Here is a 22310-nt window from a genome sequence, read left to right on the forward strand (position 1 = left end):
TTTCACAACACCTAGGGAAATATTAAAAAAGTACTTTATTGAAATTTTGAATGTTCCAGAGTACACTCTAAAGCAGGGGTGTCAAAGTCCCTCCTCGAGGGCCGTAATCCAGTCGGGTTTTCAGGATTTCCCCAATGAATATGCATTGAAAGCAGTGCATGCACATAGATCTCATGCATATTCATTGGGGAAATCCAGAAAACCTAACTGGATTCCAGCCCTCGAGGACCGACTTTGACACCTGTGCTCTAAAGTATTAGAACAGCAAGCGGATGGTCAGGATCGTTCAACAAGATTTTGGAATCCTCTGACAAAGAATTGGCTAAACCAGCAACTCTACTCTGGCACTACTTTCAGACAAAGAATGGATAATGAAAATGTTATTTTAAAAATAAATACAAAGAATTTCTAGGCCTGAAAATACAAGTTTTCCCATATGTTTGTAAGGAAACTCAAAATCGTAGATGTCAATTTCTTATGTTGAAAAACCAGGTGTTAGTTTCTTTTTTTCTTTCTTTTTCTCTGTCTCTTGAGGGGATTGGAAAGGAAAATGGTATACATGGGGAAAGTAAGAAAGAGGGAAAATTGTTGGACATGATAGTGGTGGGTGGAAGGAGAAATGTTAGACTGCAGAAAGGAGAGGAGAGAGTTAGACCTCGGAAGAGGGAGTGAAGGAAATATAGATGCCAGACCATGGGAGAGGAGAGAGATTCCAGGCTATGGGAAGGAGAGGAGAAAGATGCCAGACCATATGAGAGTGGAAGGGGGAAGACAGATTCTGACCATGGGAAAGGGATGAGATGGTGTACAGGAATGGAGGAGAATTGAAGACATGGCAAAGTGTATAGATTTTGAGAAGAAAGCAGAAAAATGGTAGAAAATTGAATGTTAAAAGTTAATGCTAAAGATGGATATATGGTAGAAAGACGGCCCTGGATACACAGTTAAGAGCACAGATGGAAGGAAGTGCAGCCAGAGACTGGGAAATGATGGTTTGAAAAACAAAATCACTAGATGACAAAGGTAGGGGAAATTATTTTATTTTCAATTTAGTGATTGAATTATCAGTTTTTGAGAATTTAGATCTGCTGTATGTTTTGCATGGTTCAGGAAGAAATGCATTTGTTTCTATTTCTCCTGGCGTTGTACTGTATGCAGAGTCTTGCATCTTGGGTTTCATTTGTATATATTAGTATTTTTTGTTTGTGGTTCCGTATTTTCATAGGGGTTATCTGTGCTCTGCATGTGTGACCAAGGCCAGGTGTTCTAGTAGGAATGAATGTTGAAGCATACAGTGTGCTTTGTGTAGTTTAATTTTGTGGTTAACCATTGTGGTGGTAATAAGATTATATTGTGTGTGTACAAATGAAAAATGAATGGAAAAAACAATTAGTGCTATTATGAGGATGGGGCCTGGGGTGGAGCTTATGAGGGTGGGATCTGGGGCAGAGCTTTCGGGGCCCCCGGAAAAAAAAAAAGGTGTTATTCTGCCTATACCTAGAATGACTATTTTGAATAAAGTTGAGAATAAGTATGGTAAAATCTGAAGTGAAAATAACCAGATGGATCGTGGGAATGGTGTCTCAGGGTGATGAAGGATCTATATTTCTACTAGGACTTAATAAAAAAATTTAGCCTGCGACTTAACCTGTGTTTTAGATTTTGGCCCCTTATGTGATTGAGTTTGACACCTCTTGTTCTAGATAGAAAAATTGAAGTTATGAATAGATTATATAGAATTCATTTACCAAAAAATGTAAATGTTGCATGAATATATAGCCTCATGCCACATAATTAAAATTTAAGCCTTATTTCATTATTGATAACTTTTGGACTATAATGCAATTTTTAAAGAGAAAGCATTTTATTAAAATCTGTTTTGTTTTTTAAATCATTGCATTTTATCCACACTGCTAGTGACTAAGGATCTTTGTCCTGCAGGTTATCCAAATGTTTCTAGAGGCTTAGTTTATTTAGAAATGGAGTAAAAACTTCACAAATCTAGTAAATAGATGTGAATTTCCATGTCCAGACCATAAGTTCATTTAAACTTTTTTTTTTCTCCTAGAGCCTCCTAAGGTGCTTGCACAGTCCATTGACAAACACCCATGTGAGGTAAGATTCTCATTTGAAAATTAACCTTTCAGTAAGTTGCCACTATACTTGTTTCTAGCTCTATCATTGTTTATCCTTAATTTAGATGAGTAGAAATGCATAACCTTTTTCATAAGTTTAGTGTGCTATTTTTACAAGAAATGAGACATACACTATAAACAAAATCTAACCAGCTAAATTTTAACTATCTGGATATGATCACAGAATTACTGCAAGCAACTTAGCCAGGCAGAAAGGGCTGGGTCATGACCAGGATTTGAGGAAGTGCTAATCTTCATAAAGGTGATTAAACACCTGGTATAGTAGTTGGACTTTACAAATGTTACAATATAAAAGGGGAAGTTTATAATTCTTATAATATTCAATAAAATTATTGAACTAAAAAAAAAAAAATAAAAAAAATAAAAAAATGTTACAATATAGCTTATCACTTTATTCTACTTCTAATAAATAATTAGAACATTTGGAGAAGGGAATTAATGTAGGAGTAGGGAATGGAAGTAAAACTACAGTGTGGAAGTCTAATGAGAAATCCAAAAGCACCAATACCAATTGGTATCTTAAGGATACGAGTCCTGTTATACGTATACTAGTCTTTCTTTGGATTGACATGGGTCTGCCGGTCTAATTTTCACCAACTGAGGTGAATGCATACTGCTAATAAGATCAAATGTGTAGCTATGTTCAGTTCCCCATGAAGAACAGGCCTTACTAGGAAGAATCCCTTTATTGGCATAGTTAGGATTACAAGACTTGTATTAAGTTTAGTGATAGCCATCTTGATCACCCTTTAGGTATCTACAACAATTTTGACATACCTTTCAGATATTCGTACTCATCCTGTCGTGTATCTCCCCCCCCCCCCCCCTTTTAGTTCTTGAACAGAAGATATTTGCTTGAAACTGAGCAACATAAAAATGCAGAAGAACCAAAACCCTGGGATGCTGGATTCATTAGAAAGCAACAGTCTCCAAAGCCTTTGGAAGTACATACTGAAAAGGAGCAATTGTCATTGCAGGTGCCTTCTCCAAAGCCTTGGGGAGCTGCAAACATAGTTCCTAAGGAGCAGCCCGAGCCCAAAGAGGTATAATTTAAAAGCTTAACCACATTTTATGTGCAGTAGTGAAAATAGCTAATTATGGGACTGAACATAAGAATTGCCACTGCTGGGTCAGACCAGCGGTCCATCATGCCCAGCAGTCGGCTCACGTGGCGGCCCTCTGGTCAAAGACCAGCACCCTAACTGAGACTAGCCCTTAGTATTAAGCAAAAAGAGATGTATGGAAGCTCTACCGCAGAACTGGGCAGCCATGGGTGGCAACCCAGTTGGGTGTCAGAATTTCTCAAATGAGTATGTATGAGATCTATTTGCATACAATGGAGACATGCAGATATTGTGCATATTCATTTGAGAAATCCTGAAAACCCAATTGAATTTTGCAGGCCTTGAGGACCAAGGTTGCCCACCCCTGGTCTACAGACATTTCTAATCATATTGAAGATGGGACAGTTTGGTCTTTAGGATGGAGATAAAACACATGTTATGTTAATCAGGTTTTCTATTCTACTTTTATCTGATCAGTTCAAGGTTGGGTCAGTTATCCAGGAAGTTACAATGGGCAGTTTGCTAGTACAGCTAGATTAGTATAGTTTTAGGTCATAATTAAAAATACATAGTTACAAGTACATGTACGTCATTGTTTGCTCATCACTATTTCCTAGGAGCTACATTAGACAGTTTAGAAATGGGTTTTTACAATAACCATTTCAGTTACTTCAGGGTTTACTCCCTCCTTGGTACAGAAATGCTTTAAAAAGTTTTCTGAACTAGAGATAGTGGTCACAAGATTGTAGTTTTAAGTGGTGGTTCCAGCATTTTGCTAACTGATATTGGATGGATAAGGTAATTTGCCTGGTAGACTTTATATTGCATGCTGGGAATTTTAATTGAAAAAGATTTCTGGTGGAATATCTGTTGAAGGCACCCTGGTGTAGTGTGGCCAGTTCTGTTAGGTAGTCCTCTGTCAGGATCTTAAAGGCAGTGATGCCTAATTTAAACTTGATCCTTGCATTAATGAGCAGCCAATTTAGTTTCATCACAAGAAAATATATTTTTATTGTTGATTGTACATGGCTCTTCATGGATAGGTGGTTATCAGTTTCTAATCCTAGATTCGGAATCCTAGTTCTAATGGAAAGTCTCATCTACTATAATCCTTGGAGTGTAGTGTGGATCATTCAAGGGTCCTAGTCAAAGGAATTGGGTTTTTTTTTCTTATTTAGTTTTGAGGCAACAGATTGATCAGTTTTCTATGATGTGGACGTATTTTTATGACAGTGGTGAGAGTGTTGGTTAATGCAGCTGTTAAAGCGCTGCCCACAGTAGAGAGAGACTCTGCGGAGACTTTGGGTAAAGTAATGCAATTTATTTTCTTTTTGGACAAAAAGGGTGTCCAGTCTGCACAAAAATTGGCAAGATATGCACACAGAAGTTTACATGATCACACAACATATAGTTAGTTCATATCTTTTATTAGTCCCCTATGTGTCTGCTCGTTGGATAGAGCAAAGACAGTTCAGGACCTATTACATTACATTACAGATTTCTATTCCGCCATACCTTTCGGTTCAAAGCGGATTACAAAAAGAGTTATGGAAGAAGGGCTACAATGTTAGATCAGAGAAGGTTTCCAAGAGAGGGAAAAGTAGGATCTGGGGTTAAGGAGGGGATGGTAAGAGGGGGGTTAAGCTTTATCATGGTATTAAGCTTTATTAAGGGATTTATTGAAGAGTATAGTTTTTATTTCCTTTCTGAACATCTTGTAGTCTGGGGTTGTTGTCAATAGGTTGGAGACTTGATTGTCTATCTTTGCTGCCTGAGTGGCCAGTAGTCTGTTGTATAGTTTTTCCGTTTTACTTCTATCAGATACTTTCTCTGCCTCTTCCAGTCTCTCCATGCCTAATTATTTCTCCCATTACCATTATTCCCCAGACCCCTGACTCTATTTACCATTGCCCATATTTGAGTAGTGGCTCTTCCTCTTGCATGCTCGTGATCTGAACAATAGCCCTTATTCAAGGTTAGTTATGATTAACTTTTCTAATTTAGTGTTAACTTGACTAAGGGTATTGTATTCAGTAACAAATACTGTCGCAGGAATGCTCCCCCTCCCACCTTTTGAGTCAGCAGTACTTCTAACTGTCAGGTGCACTCAGTTTAATCGAAATTCCCTCTGCTGGAATTTGAGTTATAACCTCCATTAGTGTCTTTAGTTTTTGTAGTATCCCTGCTTCTGTTTATTACACCTAATTAGATTGATTCAGACCTTTGTATCATTTTGCAGCAATTAACACCATTAGAAAATACAGTATATTAGTATTTTCATTTCTCACGCAGCCATTGCAGGTAGCATGGATTGTTATGTTTGCATAGGTGAAATGTTTTATTCGTGTGAGATTTAGGTTGGCTCCCAAGGATTGCATTAGAAGGTTACATAGTAACATAGTAAATGACGGCAGATAAAGACCTGAATGGTCCATCCAGTCTGCCCATTAGTTATTCTCATTAGAATTAGAAATACATGATTAATTAACTTGTCTCTTCTTTGATATTTCTGGGCCATAGTCTAAAGTTCACCTGGTAATGTCCTAGGTTTCAACTGCTGAAGTTGCCGTCTAAGCTCACTCCAGCCTATCCAACCAGGACATTTGCCGTACAGTCTGGCCAGTAACATCCTCATGTTCCAAGTTAATGGAGCTCCCACTGATGCCTTCCCCAGCTCATCCTACACCGAATCGCCATATATGGGACACAATCTGTATAAGTTTGTTCAATACTGGCCTTAGTTCTTTAAATCATTTGTGTTTATCCCACACTTTTTTAAATCTCATCACTGTTTTCCTCTCCCTCGGTCCCACCATTCCAGCCGTCTACCGCCCTCTCTGTGAAAAAAATTCCTAACATTACTCCTAAGCGTTCCTCCCTGCAACCACAAGTTATGCCTTCTAGTTTTACCATTTTCCCTTCCCTAGAAAAGATTTGGTTCTATATTAATACCTTTCAAGTATTTAAATGTCTGTATTATCTCCCCTGTCCCTCCAGTCCTCTAGAGTATATCTGTTTTAAGTCTTTTAGTCTCTTCTCGTACTTCTTTTGGTTCAAACCATTTTTGTTGCCTTCCTCCAGACTGCTTCAAGTCTTTTTATATCCTTCACCAGATATGGCCCACAATACTGAACACTATACTCTTTAAGTATGGCCTCACCAATGACCCATACAGGGGCATCAGCACCTCTCTTCTGCTGGTTATTCCTTCTGGCTACAGCCACAGCCTTACCACACTTTTTAGATGCCTTTAGATACCACACTGTTTAGATGCCTTTAGATACCACACTGTTTAGATGCCTTTAGATCATCAGACACAATCACCCCAAGTTCCCTTTTTCAATCTGTGCTTATCAGCCTCTCACCTCCCAGCATATACGGTTCTCTCAGATTTATACACCCCAAATGCATCACTCTGCACTTCTTGACATTGAATTTTAGTTGCCAGACATTAGACCATTCTTATAACTTTTTTGCACCCCTTTGGGGTGTCCACTTTGTTACAAATCTTGGTATCATCTGCAAATAGGCTAACCTTACCTTCTAACATTCAGCAATGTTGCTCACAAACATTGACTAGAATTGGTACCAATACCGATCTCTGCAGCACTCTACTACTCACCTTGCCCTCCTCAGAGTGAATTCCATTAACACCACCCTCTGGCATCTGTCCATCAAGTTTCTGATCCAGTTCACCACTTTGGGCCCTAACTTCAGCCCATGGAGTTTGAGCTTCCTATGAGGACATTGGTAATGGAATCCATATGGGGTGGGGTCATACTGGACTTAGTGCTTACAAACGGGGTAAGTGTTTCTGATGTTACAGTGGGTGATCTGGCATCCAGTGATCACTGCATAGAAACATAGAAACATAGAAATAGACGGCAGATAAGGGCCACGGCCCATCAAGTCTGCCCACCCCAGTGATCCTCGCTATCTATCTTTGCGGATAGATCCCACATATCTATCCCATCTGGCCTTAAAATCCGCCACACTGGTGGCCTCAATAACCTGAAGTGGAAGACTATTCCAGCGATCAACCACCCTTTCAGTGAAGAAGAACTTCCTAGTGTCACTGTGCAGTTTTCCGCCCCTGATTTTCCACGAATGCCCCCTTGTTGCCGCGGGACCCTTGAAGAAGAAGATGTCTTCTTCCACCTTGATGCGGCCCGTGAGATATTTGAATGTCTCGATCATATCTCCCCTCTCTCGACGCTCCTCGAGTGAGTAGAGCTGCAAATTCCCCAACCGCTCCTCGTACGGGAGCTCCCTGAGTCCCGAGACCATCCTGGTGGCCATCCTCTGGACCGACTCCAGTCTCAGCACATCCTTGCGGTAATGCGGCCTCCAGAATTGCACACAGTACTCCAGGTGCGGTCTCACCATGGATCTATACAGTGGCATAATGACTTCAGGTTTACGGCTGACGAAACTCCTGCGTATGCAACCTATGATTTGCCTTGCTTTGGATGAAGCTTGCTCCACTTGGTTTGCCGACTTCATGTCTTCTCTGACAATCACTCCCAAGTCTCTTTCTGCTACAGTTCTTGTCAGGATCTCGCCATTTAGGGTGTAGATCTTGCATGGATTCTGGCTTCCCAGGTGCATGCATGACTTTGCATTTTTTGGCATTGAAACTGAGTTGCCAGGACCTAGACCAGTGCTCCAGCAGAAGTAAGTCATGCACCATATCGTCAGTCATTGCTTTTTTGTCTGTTGTGCTTTTGCTCACTACATTGCACAGTTTGGCATCATCGGCAAACAATGTTATTTTACCTCGAAGCCCTTCTGTCAGGTCTCTTATATAGATGTTGAACAAGATCGGGCCCAGGATGGAGCCCTGTGGCACTCCACTTATCACCTCCGACATCTCGGAGGGAGTGCCATTCACCATCACCCTCTGAAGCCTACCTCCAAGCCAGTTCCCAACCCATTTGGTTAAAGTGTCCCCCAAACCTAAAGAACTCATCTTGTTCAGCAACCTGCGGTGTGGCACGCTATCAAATGCTTTGCTGAAATCCAGGTAGACGATGTCCAGGGACTCACCAACATCCAGCTTCCTCGTCACCCAGTCAAAGAAGCCGATCAGGTTGGATTGGCACGATCTCCCCTTAGTAAATCCATGTTGGCGGGGATCCCGCAGATTCTCCTCGTCCATGATCCTATCCATTTGGTGTTTGATTAGGGTTTCCATTAGTTTGCTCACTATTGAAGTGAGACTCACTGGTCTGTAGTTTGCCATCTCCACCCTGGAGCCTTTCTTGTGTAGTGGAATGACGTTAGCCGTCTTCCAGTCCATCGGGACGTTACCTGTACTAAGGGAGAGATTGAAGAGCGCGGATAGTGGTTCCGCCAAGATATCACCCAACTCCCTGAGTACCCTAGGGTGTAGGTTGTCATGCCCCATTGCCTTGTTGACCTTGATTTTTGACAGCTCGCAGTAGACGCTGCTGGGTGTAAATTTGAAATTACTAAACGGGTCTATTGATTTAATCCTTGTATGTGGTTGAGGGCCGATTCCCGGCACCTCGCGGGTGAAGACTGAACAGAAGTATTCATTTAACAGTTGGGCCTTTTCCGAGTCCGTCTCCACATGGTCTCCGTCTGGTTTTCTGAGTCGTACTATCCCACCCGAGTTCTTTTTCCTGTCACTAATATACCTGAAGAAGGATTTATCTCCCTTCTGGATATTCTTTGCTAGAGACTCCTCCATGCAGAATTTGGCCTCTCTAACTGCCGCTTTGACGGCTCTTGATTTGGTCAGATAATCTACTCTGGAGTCCTGTGTCCCTGATTGTTTGTAAGAGATGAATGCTTTTTTCTTCTCTTTGATGAGGTCTGAGATCTCCATAGAGAACCACTGTGGCTTGTTGTTCCTACTCCGTTTGCTTACTGATTTAACATAGCGGTTTGTTGCTTCCTGTATGGTGGTTTTCAAAGTTGACCACATTTCTTCCACGCTGTCGTTATCTGCTTGGGTTTGTAGCGCCTGGTGAACGAAGTCTCCCATGTCCTGGAAGTTTGTGTCCTTGAACATGGTACAGTTTAATATTAAGATGGGTATAGAGAGGGCTCATTCAAAAGCAAAGGTTCTAGAATAAAAAAACTAACTTTGTTCGGATGGGGGTTTATGTCAAGGAATTATTGTCTGGATGGGAGCGTCTGAAAGGAGTGGAAATGCGGTGGGCAAAACTAAAGGAGTGATTGTAAGGGCGACAAACCTTTTTGTGAGGCAAGTAAGTAAAAGTAAGAGGAAAAGAAGGCCACTTCGGTTCTCAAAAGTAGTAGCTGAGAAGGTAAGGAATAAGAGGTTAGCTTTCATAAACTACAGAAGATCGCAGAAAGAGGAAGATGGGCAAAAATATCTGGAAAAGTTGAGAGGCTGGTCTTGCAGTCAGGACAGCAAAGATGCAAATGGAAGGAAAATAGCTGCTATGGTAGAAGGGGGAGACAGACTTTTTTTTAGATATATTAGTGATAGGAAGAAGTGCAAAACTGGCATTGTGAGACTCGAAGGTGAAGGGGAGGAATATGAAGAAGCTGATAAAGAAAAGGCCAAATTGCTTAACAGATATTTCTGTTCTGTGTTCACGGCTGAAGCGCCAGAAGCAGAACCGCAGAAGACAAACATGAATAGGAATGGAGGAGTAATAGACCCTGATTGATTTTATAGAGGGTTTTGTTCGTGAGGAGCTAGCTAAAATAAAGGTAGACAAAGCAATGGGGCCAGATGGTTTACGTTCAAGGATGCTGAAGGAACTTAGGGAAATTCTGGTAGCTCCGCTGACTGACCTTTTCAACGAGTCTCTAGAGTTGGGAGTGGTACCGAGGGACTGGCGAAGGGCGGATGTGGTCCCTCTCCACAAAAGTGGAAGTAAGGAAGAAGTAGGGCATTACAGGCCGGTAAGTCTGATTTCTGTGGTAAGCAAATTAATGAAAATGCTTTTAAAATAGAGAATTGTCAAGTTTCTGTAATCCTGTGGATTACAGGACCGATGCAACATTGATTCAATAGAGGAAGGTCTTGTCAGACAAATCTGATCAATTTCTTTGACTGGGTGACCAGAGAATTGGATAGAGGATATGCGCTAGATGTAGTGTATTTAGATTTTAGCAAAGCCTTTGACAGTGTTCCACACAGACATATAATAAATAAACTGAGTGCCTTTGGGATGGGTCCCAAAGTGACAGGCTGGGTCGAGAACTGGTTGAGTGGAAGGCGATAGAGGGTAATGATCAGTGGAGATCACTCTAAGGAAAGGGATGTTACCAGTGGTGTGCCTCAAGGTTCTGTTCTATTGGGCCTATTCTTTTTGACATTTTTATAAATAATATTGCTGAAGAATTGTTAGGTAAGTTTTGCCTCTTGGCAGATGATACCAAAATCTGCAATAGAGTAGACATACCGGATGGTGTGAATAACATGAAGAAAGACCTGGCGAAGCTTGAAGAATGGTCTGAAATTTGGCAGCTAAAATTTAATGCTAAGAAATGCAAGGTCATGCATTTGGGCTGCAAAAACCAGAGGGAACTTTACAGATTAGGGAGTGAAGAGCTTATTTTGCACGACATAAAGAGCGGGACTTGGGTGTGATTGTATGTGATTATCTTAAGGTGGCCAAACAGGTTGAAAAGATGATGGCAAAAGCTAGAAGGATGCTAGGTTACATAGAGAGGGGTATGACCCTGTATAAAACTTTGGTGAGATCTCATTTCAAATATTGTGTAGAATTCTGGAGGCTGCACCTTCAAAAAGATACAAAAAGGATGGAGTCTGTCTAGACCAGTGGTTCCCAAACCTGTCCTGGGGGACCCCCAGCCAGTCAGGTTTTCAAGATATCCCTAATGAATATGCATATGAGAGATTTGCATATAATGGAGTGACAGGTATGCAAATCTCTCTTATGCATATTCATTAGGGATATCTTGAAAACCTGACTGGCTGGGGGTCCCCAGGACAGGTTTGGGAACCACTGGTCTAGAGGAAAGCTACTAAAATGGTATGTGGTCTTCATCATAAGGCGTATGGGGACAGACTTAAAGATCTCGATCTGTATACTTTGGAGGCAAGGTGGGAGAGGGGAGATTTGATAGACGTTTAAATACTTACGTAATGTAAATGCGTATGAGTCTAGTCTCTGTAATTTGAAAGGAAACTCTGCATTGAGAGGGCATAGGATGAAGTTAAGAGGTGATAGGCTCGAGTAATCTAAGGAAGTACTTTTTTACAGAAAGGGTGGTATTTGAGATGCCCTAGTTCTTTCCAGTTCTTCCACAAATCATTAACTTTTTTATTTGCTAAACATTTTGAAAATTAATCTCTTTGCAATTTTAGCATTGTTTTTAATTATTGTTAACAGAGTCAAGCTTCCTCTGGTTGATGACCCGGTATATTGCGTTCATAAGATACATATAACTATCTGTATTAAAAAATGTGAAACCTTATATCTTCCACAAGCCAGACTAAGAGGTCTGGCATTAATTAAAGCCATGACATCAAGGTGGGAAACTGCACAAAGATGCAGAGAGAGACAGAAAGAAACATGGAGGCAGTTTTAATACCTCTGTGTGTGTGTGTTGTTTTTTTTTATATATATATACACCTCTGTGTGTGTTATATTCCAAGTTCTGTCTGCTGGTATTTTCATAGGTGGTTCTGTTGCAGTGGGTTTAGCTGGATTGGTGGGGGTAGCTGGTCTTGTGTGGATTACATCTTTGCTTTTAAAATAGTTGACTAGTTCTGGGGTATTGGAATTGAGGGGTTGTCACCATTTGTGATCTTGTTTGTGTTAGGTTATCTAATATTAAGAACAGTTTGTTGATTTTAAGATCTTTGCTGATCTGTTTATAGTAGATTTTTTTTAGGGGGGTTCTTTTTTTGTCAGTAATGATTATATTCTAGGATTTTCTGATGCCACTGTTTTGTTGTTTTTTTTCTGCTGCTTCTTTTTGATGATCTTTGGATTCTTTTGCTGTATTTCAGTGGGGCTAGTTTGTTTAGGATTTGTTCATGATCGTTTTTCAATGGTCCAGGAAGTCTTGGTCAGGGATAGTAATAAGTTTTATATTTCATTCCAGTATTATTCAGGGGCTACTTTCTTTCTATAAGAGACTAGTTGGAGAGTTGGTTTAGTTTATTGCTTTATAGAATGTGGTGAATTCTAGGAGTAGGTGGTCTGATCAAGGTACTTTTTAGATAAGGAACTAAATTCTAGGTAGCTTGTGCTTTTTTGCTGAGATGGAGGAGGCGAGTAGAACTAACTAATGGCCCTTTTGTGTGTGGATTATTGAAACAAGGTTTTGAGATCTAGCTCATTTAAGAGGTCAAGGAATTTCATGATTTTGAGATTGAGTCTAGGTAGAGGTTGAGGTTTCCTATGTGACCCGAGCAGGTCATGTACCATATTTTTCGCTCCATAAGACGCACTTTTTTCCACCCAAAAGTGGGTGGAAATCTCAATGCGTCTTATGAAGCGAAGGTACAAATTTTGTCCCCCCATACCATTGTAAAGCCCGCCCCCTGCCGCACCATCTTTCTCTACCCACCTGCTGCCACCACACCACCTTTCTTTTTTTTAAACCCCCCCCCCCCCCGATCCGTCCGTCCGTTGCCATTCCCCCCTTTTTTTACCTGGTGGTCCAGCACCCTCGTCTTATTTCCCGGCCAGTGGCAAAACAGATCAGCAGTGCGGACGTCAGGAACAAACTTTACACTCTCCCACTTGGCCCCGCGCTGCTTTCCGAATAACTGCTGTAGGTTTTCACGGGACTCGTGAGAACTTACGGCAGCCATTCAGAAAGCAGTGCAGGGCCGAGCGGAGAACGTAAAGCTTGCTCCTGACGTCCGCACTGCTTTTTTGTTTTGCCGCTGGCCAGGAAATGAGCTCGGAAGAGTGAAGGCTGCCGAGGCAGTTAGGGAGAGAAGCTGGCTGGAGCTGCTGGGCAGAATTTTGAAAGGTACGGGGGGCTGGCTGGCCGGCTGGCCTGGGGCTGGGTGGATGGTTTGGGGCTGGTGGGCTGCCTACCATTAGACATGCCCACCACTAGATATGCCCTGTACCGGCCTACCACTAGACCAGGGGACAGGGTACAGGGTACACCATTTGGTCCAGAATTTTTTTTTTCTTGGTTTTTCCTCCTCTAGAGGTGGGTGCGTCTTATGGAGTGAGAAATACAGTAATCTCTCATTGTCCCAGGTACATTAGATAAGTGTGAGCCCACCAGGACAGATAAGGAAAAATGCTTGAGTACCTGAATGTAAACCACTTAAGCTATAAGTAGTATATAAATAGTATACTATGGTTCTTGAGATGATATCTGAGAACTCTGGTTCAGCTTTTAGCCAATTTCCAGGAGGAATGTAGAATAGTATGCAGCAGATGGGGCTTTGGGACGAGTCACCGTTTATTTCTACCATTAGTAGTTCTAGCAAGGTGATTAGGTTCCATGATTTTGGTGTGAAAAATTATTTGTGCAGTATTGCCAGACTGCCATCCCTGTGACCAGTTCTCGAAAGGAGGTGATTTTGTAATATATTGGGCAGAGTAGTTGTAATCTGGGGTCATCTTGCATTGGTATCCATGTTTCCTTTTAGGAATAGAAAGCTGGGTTGTAATTTATTAAGCATATCTTTTCAGTCTTGTTGACCACTAATTTCACGTTCTCATATCCAATGAGAGAAGGGGCGACACTAGATCTGGTGTTCACAAATGGCAAAAGTGTGTCTAATGACTGGGTTGAGTGCCTACCCTGGTAACAGTGATCATCATACAGTATAGTTTGATTTAAGAGCTAAAGCAGACTGTGGACACACTAAACTCACAAAAGTGGGAACAGAGAAGTCTGAAACTACAGACTGGTAAGTCTCACTTTGGTGGTTGGAAAGATAACGGAAGCTCTGCTGAAGGAAAGAATACTGAACTACTTGGAATTCAGTGGGTTAAAAGATCTGAGACTACATGGTTTCACCAAGGGGAAATCGTGCCCAATGAATCTGATCGATTTCTTTGGGTAACTGGAGAATTGGATTGGAAATATTGGCTACTGGATTTCAGTAAAGCCTTTGACACGGCTCCTCATAGGAGGCTCATTAATAAGTTTAGTGGGCTGAAGATAGGACCCAAAGTGGTGACCTGGATTAGAAATTGGTTTACAAACAGACCAAGTGGTGGTGAATGGAATTTGCTCAGAGGAAAGAAAGTGAGTAGTGGTGTGCCTCAGGGATCAGTATTGGGGCCGTTCTGTTCAATATTTCTGAACAATATTCCTGAATGATTGAAAACTTGTCTTTTTGCAGATGACATGAAGATTTGCAACAGAATAGACACCTGAACATTCACCTAGAACAAGGGTAGGGAACTCCGGTCCTTGAGAGCCGTATTCCAGTCGGGTTTTCAGGATTTCTCCAATGAATATGCATTGAAAGCAGTACATGCAAATAGATCTCATGCATATTCACTGGGGAAATCCTGAAAACCCAACTGGAATACAGCTCTCGAGGACCGGAGTTCCTACCCCTGACCTAGAACATGTAGAGCAGAGTGACACTAAAGATTTACTATCCATAATCACTTCTCTAGACTTCTTCGTACCGACCCCTGAAAAAACCCATCAAAAAGGTCACCAACTAGACCTAGTAACCTTTTCCTCCAAAGAACAAGTCTATCCCAAGATTCTCTGGGAGCTAGCAACTTGGACCGATTCTCTATGGTCAGACCACCGATTATGCAATTTCCAACTTAACTGGCAAACAAGACATCACCCATCCAATCCCAAGCTGGCAAAAAGGACTAAAAGTGATATCCACAAGAGGCTTGGTAAATCCAGTGGAATTCTGATCACACTATGACATCTCTTCCAACCCAGATCCCGACTCATTTATGGTAGACTCCTGGACCAACATGAGCACACAGATCCTAAACAAAATGGCCCCCATAAAAACAAGGAAAATGAGAAACAAAAATTTGGATGGCTGGTTTGACGCCGAACTAGGAACAGTGAAACAGGAATTACGAAAACTTGAAAGACAATGGCTGAAATCTGGTGATAGTAAAGAGAGAGCCAATTGGAGAACAAAATCAAGTCTTTCCTATTACAGATTCCATAAAAATTCTGGGAGTGACACTGGACCGCAACCTTACCCTTGAAGCACACACCGACTTAGTGTAAAAACAATATTTTCAAAATTGCACCAATAGTAAGAAGGCTCAAGGTTGCATTTTATTAACCTCCTAAAGCTAAGCTGTCGGAGTAGTGCAATCTTTCATTCCTTGCAAAGTTAACAGGAAAAAGTTGTATTCAATCAGATCTCAGACTTCATTGACAAAACCCACATACTTCACCTGAATGAAACTGGTTTTAGATCTCATTTAACAAAACATTCAGTGATCAGATTTAAAACAATTCTTTATCATATGGATCATCATCAAATCTGTTTATACTAATCTCTTGACTTTCTGCAGCTTTTGATACTATAGATCAGTGGTCTTAAACCCGCAGCCCGCCATGTACTATTTTGAGGCCCTTGGTATGTTTTTCGTAATCACAAAAGTAAAATAAGTTTCTTGATCATATGTCTCTTTAGCTATAAATTACAATATTATTATTAAGGGCCTCTTCTATCAAACTGCAGTAGCAGTTTTTAGCACAGAGAGCCACGCTGCTCAACGCTCATAGGAACTCTTAACGTCGGAAGCAGCGCGGGTCATTCATCGTGGTTCACCGCGCTACAAACTGCTAGCGCAATTTGATAGAAGAGGCCCTAAGTCTTGGCCAAAAGGAAAGATTTATAAACTTGTCATTTATTTAATAAGACATTAACTATTTTTTCTGAGGCCCTCCAAGTACCTACAAATCAAAAATGTGGCCCTGCAAAGGGTTTGAGTTTGAGACCACTGCTATAGATCATTCTTAGCTTCTTAAGAGGCTAGGCTCAATTGGAATTAGCGATCAAGGGCTAGATTCACTAACCCCCGATTGATTCTATGTCTGATCCGTTCCCAATTGTATTCAGGCCGACGAATTCACAAGGCCTGCATGCAAATGGGGACGATCGTTGACACCCCCCCCCACCCACCCACAACACGGATCACTAGAGAGCGATCCTTGAGCATGTGCAGATCCTGACAGTAACATAGAAACATAGAAAATGACGGCAGAAAAGGGCCACGGCCCATCTAGTCTGCCCACACTAATGGCCCACCCCCTAACTACCTCCATGAAGAGATCCCACATGCCAATCCAACCTTTTCTTAAAATCTGGCACGCTGCTGGCCTCAATTATCTGTTGTGGAAGATTATTCCAGCAGACAACAACCCTTTTGGTGAAGAAATATTTTCTGGTGTCGCCATGAAATTTCCCACCCCTGATTTTCAACGGATGCCCTCTTGTTGCCGTGGGTCCTTTAAGGAAAAAGAGATCCTCTTCCACCTCGATACGGCCTGTGACATATTTGAACATCTCGATCATGTCTCCCCTCTCTCTGCGTTCCTCGAGTGAGTACAGCTGCCTGCTGTCGGGGCTTCTACCGGCTTTTTAAAATTTTTTAATCGGGCAAATATTTTGTGTGTATTACACACGCAAAATAACTGCTCGGTTAAAAAATAAAAAAGCTCCCCCCCCATGAAGTGCCTCCTCCCTCCCCAAACCCTTAAAAGATGCATCCCCCCCCCCTTGAAGAACAAAAAGCAGGAGGGATGCCAACTCCCTCCTGCCATCTCAAACCCGGCTGGGACCGGCCCACCCTCTCCCCGTACCTTTTAAAATCGTTAGGAGCAGGAGGGGTGCTCGGACCCTCCTGCTCCTCCAGCCTCCTGCGCAGCAATGATGGCCTTAGGCCATGTCCTGATAAATCATCTGATGCACGGGTAGGGGCCTAAGGCCCTGATTGGCTGAGGCACCCCAGGCCCTTCCCAAGGGAGGAGTCCAAGGCACCTTAGCCAATCAGGACCTTAGGCCTAGCTTAAGCTACAGGGAGAGAGGTGGACTGGGGGCTTCAGTGGGGGGGGGCATCGGTGCAGGGGGGGCAGGTTAAAACCATGGGCTGGCAATGTGTTTTACAGAATATATAAATAAGGAGGAATTTCTTTTATGTATTCTGCAAAAGCACATGGTTTTAAAGGGCAGGAGAGTCGATAAGAAGTGAAGCGACTGGTCCTCAGCAGTCTCTTCACTTTGGATTGGCAAGACCAATAGGTCTTCCTTCTTCTATTTAGTGAATTGCATTCCTGCCTACTTTGCATGTCATTTCCCCTAATTTGCTTGCACAGATCGGAAGCGGATCGCAGGAGAGGTTAGTGAATCGGATCATAGGGAAATCGGGTTGCAAAGGGGTGTCAATCACGATCGGTTTGCTTAGTGAATCTAGCTTCAAGTACTTAGCTGGTTCCAATCATATTTCACAGAGTGTTCTGCTCAGGTTAACTTCAATAACTCAACTTCTACCACAATCTCTACTAGCTATGGAATCCCCCAGGGTTGAATCCTTTCCCCTCTCAAACATTTTTCTTGTGCCATAAATCACCCTTAGTCCATTGGATTTACCACTTATGCAGATGATGTACAGCTTTTACACCCAATCAAATCTGAAAATATAAATGAAATAAGACGTAATGAGAAGATTGAAAAAAAAATACATCAATGGCCTATGAACCACATATTAGCCCTGAATATCAACAAATCCCAATCTATTCTATTTCAGTGGAAAGACTATCGCTAGCAGCACTTATTCAAATAAACAATATTCCTTAGCAACATGTCACTAACATTAAAATCCTTGGAATAATTCTCCATCAAAAACTGTCCTATCAAGATCAGATAAGCCATGTGGTAAAGAACTGTTTCTATAAATTACGCATGATTAGATCTCTTGCTAAAGTTCTGGAACCTTCCACTCTTAATATACTTATTCATTCCCTCATTATTTCAAAACTGGATTATTGTAATTCACTATATAAAAATGTTATCCAGAAACAGTTAAGATGACCGCAATTAATTCAAAATATTGCAATAAAAATCATTACAAACTCCAAGAATATGACCACGTAACACTGCTTCTGAAAAATGCACATTGGCTGCCAATTCTTCACCAGATCTCTTATAAAATCGCCCTTCTAGCATTCAAAATCCACCAGACGAATCTTCCTACATTTCTGGACATACTCTTAACTCCTTATACCATTAAGAGCTCTACGATCGATCAATCAAAATCTCCTTTCGATACCCTCTTTAAAAATCATAGGTACAAGATGTAATGAAATATTTTCAATTACTGCCCCCACCCCCAAGTTGTGGAACTCGCTTCCAATGTACATTAGAGAAGAAACTGTATAAGACAGATTCAAGAGTTCCTTAAAAAAAATTTTTATAAGGATGCATTTGAATCCTAGAACCATTAATTTCTATATACATTATTTAGGATTCATAGCTCTTATCTGTCCCCTTGCCTTACTTTGTACCCCTTTTTTGTACCCCTTTTCTTAAACCATTGTAGTTCTACTCCCTTGCCTTTTGTTTCTATATGTCCTGATTTTAAGTCTTGTCTTTGTACTTTTAACTTCCTTTTGTCCTCATAATTTTACTGTACTGTACTTTATAAGCATTTAATCAAATTTTAAAATAAACTTGAAACTTGATATTCCATACAATGCACACAAAATATAGGAAAAACCAAAGAATGTCCAAGCCTGTTGTGCTCCAAAAGACCATGCAATCAACAGCAGGAAAACTACTTCATTAAAAGCTAGTTGAAACAAGTGTTTTTAGAAGGACTTTAAATGAGGGAATGGTAGCCTACTTTTGTAATGGCAGAAGACATTCTACAGTATGGTCCATACATCTATCTGAAATATACAAGAAGAAACAGTCTTGAGTTGAAGGGACATCAGAGAATGCTGTGGGTTGAAATGCAGGGCCCATGTTGAGGTATTTGGAAAATATGGAGACTAAAACTGAGGGGAACCCATATGTAAAATCTTGACACACGACAAAACTTTAAATGTAATATGGTATTCTACTGGGAGCCAATATTTAGCACTCTCAAAAGGAGTCATGTAATCGTATTTCCTAGAATTAAAAAGTAATTTCAAGGCAATATACTTTACTTATTTCAGTTGTCTGATCTCTGACAGATGCCCTTAAAAAAGCACATTATCTTGTTTGAACAGAAAGTTTCATATAATTCATGTTGAACAGACTTAAACTGTCTTATTATTAAGGGCCTCTTCTATCAAACTGCACTAGCAGTTTTTAGCACAGAGAGCCACGCTGAATGGCCCGCGCTGCTCTCAACGCTCATAGGAACTCTGAACATCAGAAGCAGCGCGGGTCATTCATCGTGGCTCACTGCGCTATAAACTGCTAGCGCAATTTGATAGAAGAGGCCCTAAGTCTTGGCCAAAAGGAAAGATTTATAAACTGTCATTTATTTAATAAGACATTAACTATTTTTTCTGAGGCCCTCCAAGTACCTACAAATCCAAAATGTGGCCCTGCAAAGGGTTTGAGTTTGAGACCACTGCTATAGATCATTCTTAGCTTCTTAAGAGGCTAGGCTCAATTGGAATTAGCGATCAAGGGCTAGATTCACTAACCCCCGATTCCATGTCCGATCCGTTCCCAATTGTATGCAGGCCGATGAATTCACAAGGCCTGCATGCAAATGGGATGATCGTTGACAGGCTCCCCCCCCCCCCCCCAACACACACACACACACTGCACGGATCACTAGAGAGCGATCCTTGAGCATGTGCAAACCCTGACAATAGTGACAGGAGAAGCAGCCTCCTGTCACTGCTGTCGGGGCTTCTACGGGCAAATATTTTGTGTGTATTACACACGCAAAATAACTGCTCAGTTAAAAAATAAAAATTTAAAAACAAGCTCCAACGGACAACACGTGAGCCTTGAGATTAGTCCAGCAGCATGCCCAAAACTTGAAAATTGTATCACTGTCCGAAAATCATGCTTCCAAAACTGAGTACCGTAGGTAATGTGGGAAGCTATTGACCTTTATGGAAAACTTGAAATCATGTTTGTCCTAGGTCAAGCTTTTATTTGACCTCTGTAAAAGAGGAACTATCCATAGTATATAAGGATTCAAGAATTTGAACATCCAGAATAAATATACAGCGTTGGCCTCGGTGATGTCTCCATTAGCACCTCTAATACAAAGATGTTAACAAGTAGACAAACAGCATTGAACCTGAGGCAAGATAAATTTTAGCTGTTTCCCAGGCTATACAAAATGTATTGCTTTTTTGCTCCAGGGAAGTGCCTGTGATATATTAATGCTCTTCTTTTCTGTGCTTGAACTTAAAACATTGAATAAGTTGTCCTTGTTCTTGCATCTAGAAACGAGATCGGAGACACAAGGTTGAACCAGAAACAAAAAGTGTAAGTTAATGTTCTAGCTATTGTTAGAATCTATTCCAATAGAAAGAGTCTCCTATAGGATGAGCCTCTATCCTTCAAAAAGTCCTTAGGTACATAGGACTAATTCATACATCAGTGTTCAAGTCATTCCAGAAGTAAACCTAAATCTGGTTTTCAGAACACATTCAAAAGTAAGATTGCATGCATTGCCTGCATTATATGCATTGTGGGTATCCTGAATAGGGATATACTTAGGCAGAGGGTAATTTGTAACTACGAATATTGACCTTTTTCTTCTATTTCCAGTTTGTTTTTGTAAAGTGGTGAGTTGTCAGATCTGGTTAGACTATACGTTCCTTTTAAAGTTGGGGCTTTACTATACTTAGCCATTCTTCCTCCTAGGGTTGTGTAGTTGATGCATTAGTGCGCCAAATTTATTGCACATTAACTTATTCAGTGAATGCTTGGCCATTTCACGTTTTCACTTTAAATCAGAAGTCAGGAAAGGTTAAATACCCCCCAAAAGTCTCTTATCTACATTGCTCTTAATGAATACAAATCAATCCTTCAAATCCTGAGAGTAGATTACTAAGTTTATTTCCTAAGACCCAGGGTGTGCTGTTGCAAATAAAATTCCAGTGCAGTAAGGATGGTATGCAGAGCTATAGGGTTGTCCATCTGTGTTCGTGAGCATACTGCAGAAGAGTCAGTCATAGTTTAACTCTTCTTTCTCTGCCACCCTCTTCAGTTCTTCCTTCCTTCTGGTGAGCATGAAGGTGGTGGTCTGATCTGCTCTGGTTATTTCTTTGTTTTGCGGTACCCAACCTACAGATTGAGGCAAAGAACCCCTCCTGATCCAGCTATATTTTAAAGGAGGTTAAGTGAAGTCATGAACTTAGACTTGTGAGACGTATTCTTACTGAGCTCCTGGACCCCGGGCCTTGCCGGTCTCTTTAAACTCTTTCTGAGATTCTGCCTTTTGTTGGATACAGGGCTGATTCTAAATTTATGGACAGTATTTGCTCAGAACTCCGATTTAGATGAGTTCTAAGCAGCCTCGTAAAGAAAAGGACCATAAGAAATCCCACTCTCTGGCTGGCGCTATGACGAGTCCTCCCGACTTAGTTAAGGAGCTTACCGCTGCCATAATACAAGCGTTGGAGCCCAGATTAACTCTGATTTCCACCCAGCTCTCCAATATGGAAGCCATGTTCTCCGACCTCTAGGAGAGCTGGAGATGAGGGTGGTCGATGTCGAGGACTCGGTGGCCACGACTACTGAAACTATCTCGTCCCTATGGGAGCAACTCTGTCACCAAGATGAGAAACTTGAAGATCTAGAAAATCGCTCCCGCAGGGACAACGTTCATCTGGTGGGCTTGCTAGAATCTATATCTGACTCTTGTTTATTCACCACACTAGAACAGTGGTTACAGGCAGATCTACTGTTGCCCTCCGGCCTGGGTCCTTTGCATCTCGAAAGGGTGCATTGCTTGGGGTGTAAAATGGATGAACACGCGCGACCCCGCATTGCCATTATGAAAATCCATAATTACGACTGCAAGGCCGCTTTGATGCAGCAATACCAACTTCATCGGGACTCCTTGAAATATGATGGCCATTGGGTGCAATTATGCCAGGATTATTCTTCATCACTGCTGGAGAAGAGGAAAAAATTCTCACCTAGTTGTGCAGCCATTTCCCAGAAAAAGCAGCGCTT

At 41.4% G+C, this 22310-nt stretch overlaps 1 protein-coding gene across 11 annotated transcripts in view; it reads left to right on the forward strand.

The window, feature by feature from the left end:
• Nucleotides 1-22310, forward strand: part of CAPRIN2 (caprin family member 2) — a 331530-nt gene that overhangs the window by 97999 nt on the left and 211221 nt on the right. For 10 of the 11 annotated variants that reach the window (XM_033952547.1, XM_033952545.1, XM_033952548.1 and 7 more), the window contains exons 8-10: nucleotides 2069-2115; nucleotides 2990-3199; nucleotides 20571-20612. In XM_033952547.1, coding sequence (XP_033808438.1) covers nucleotides 2069-2115; nucleotides 2990-3199; nucleotides 20571-20612 — 299 coding nt within the window. The remainder of the gene's footprint in view (nucleotides 1-2068; nucleotides 2116-2989; nucleotides 3200-20570; nucleotides 20613-22310) is intronic. The other variant, XM_033952549.1, reaches the window with a different exon arrangement.

This window comes from Geotrypetes seraphini, chromosome 7 (assembly GCF_902459505.1).
Source record: "Geotrypetes seraphini chromosome 7, aGeoSer1.1, whole genome shotgun sequence".
Taxonomy (NCBI): domain Eukaryota; kingdom Metazoa; phylum Chordata; class Amphibia; order Gymnophiona; family Dermophiidae; genus Geotrypetes; species Geotrypetes seraphini.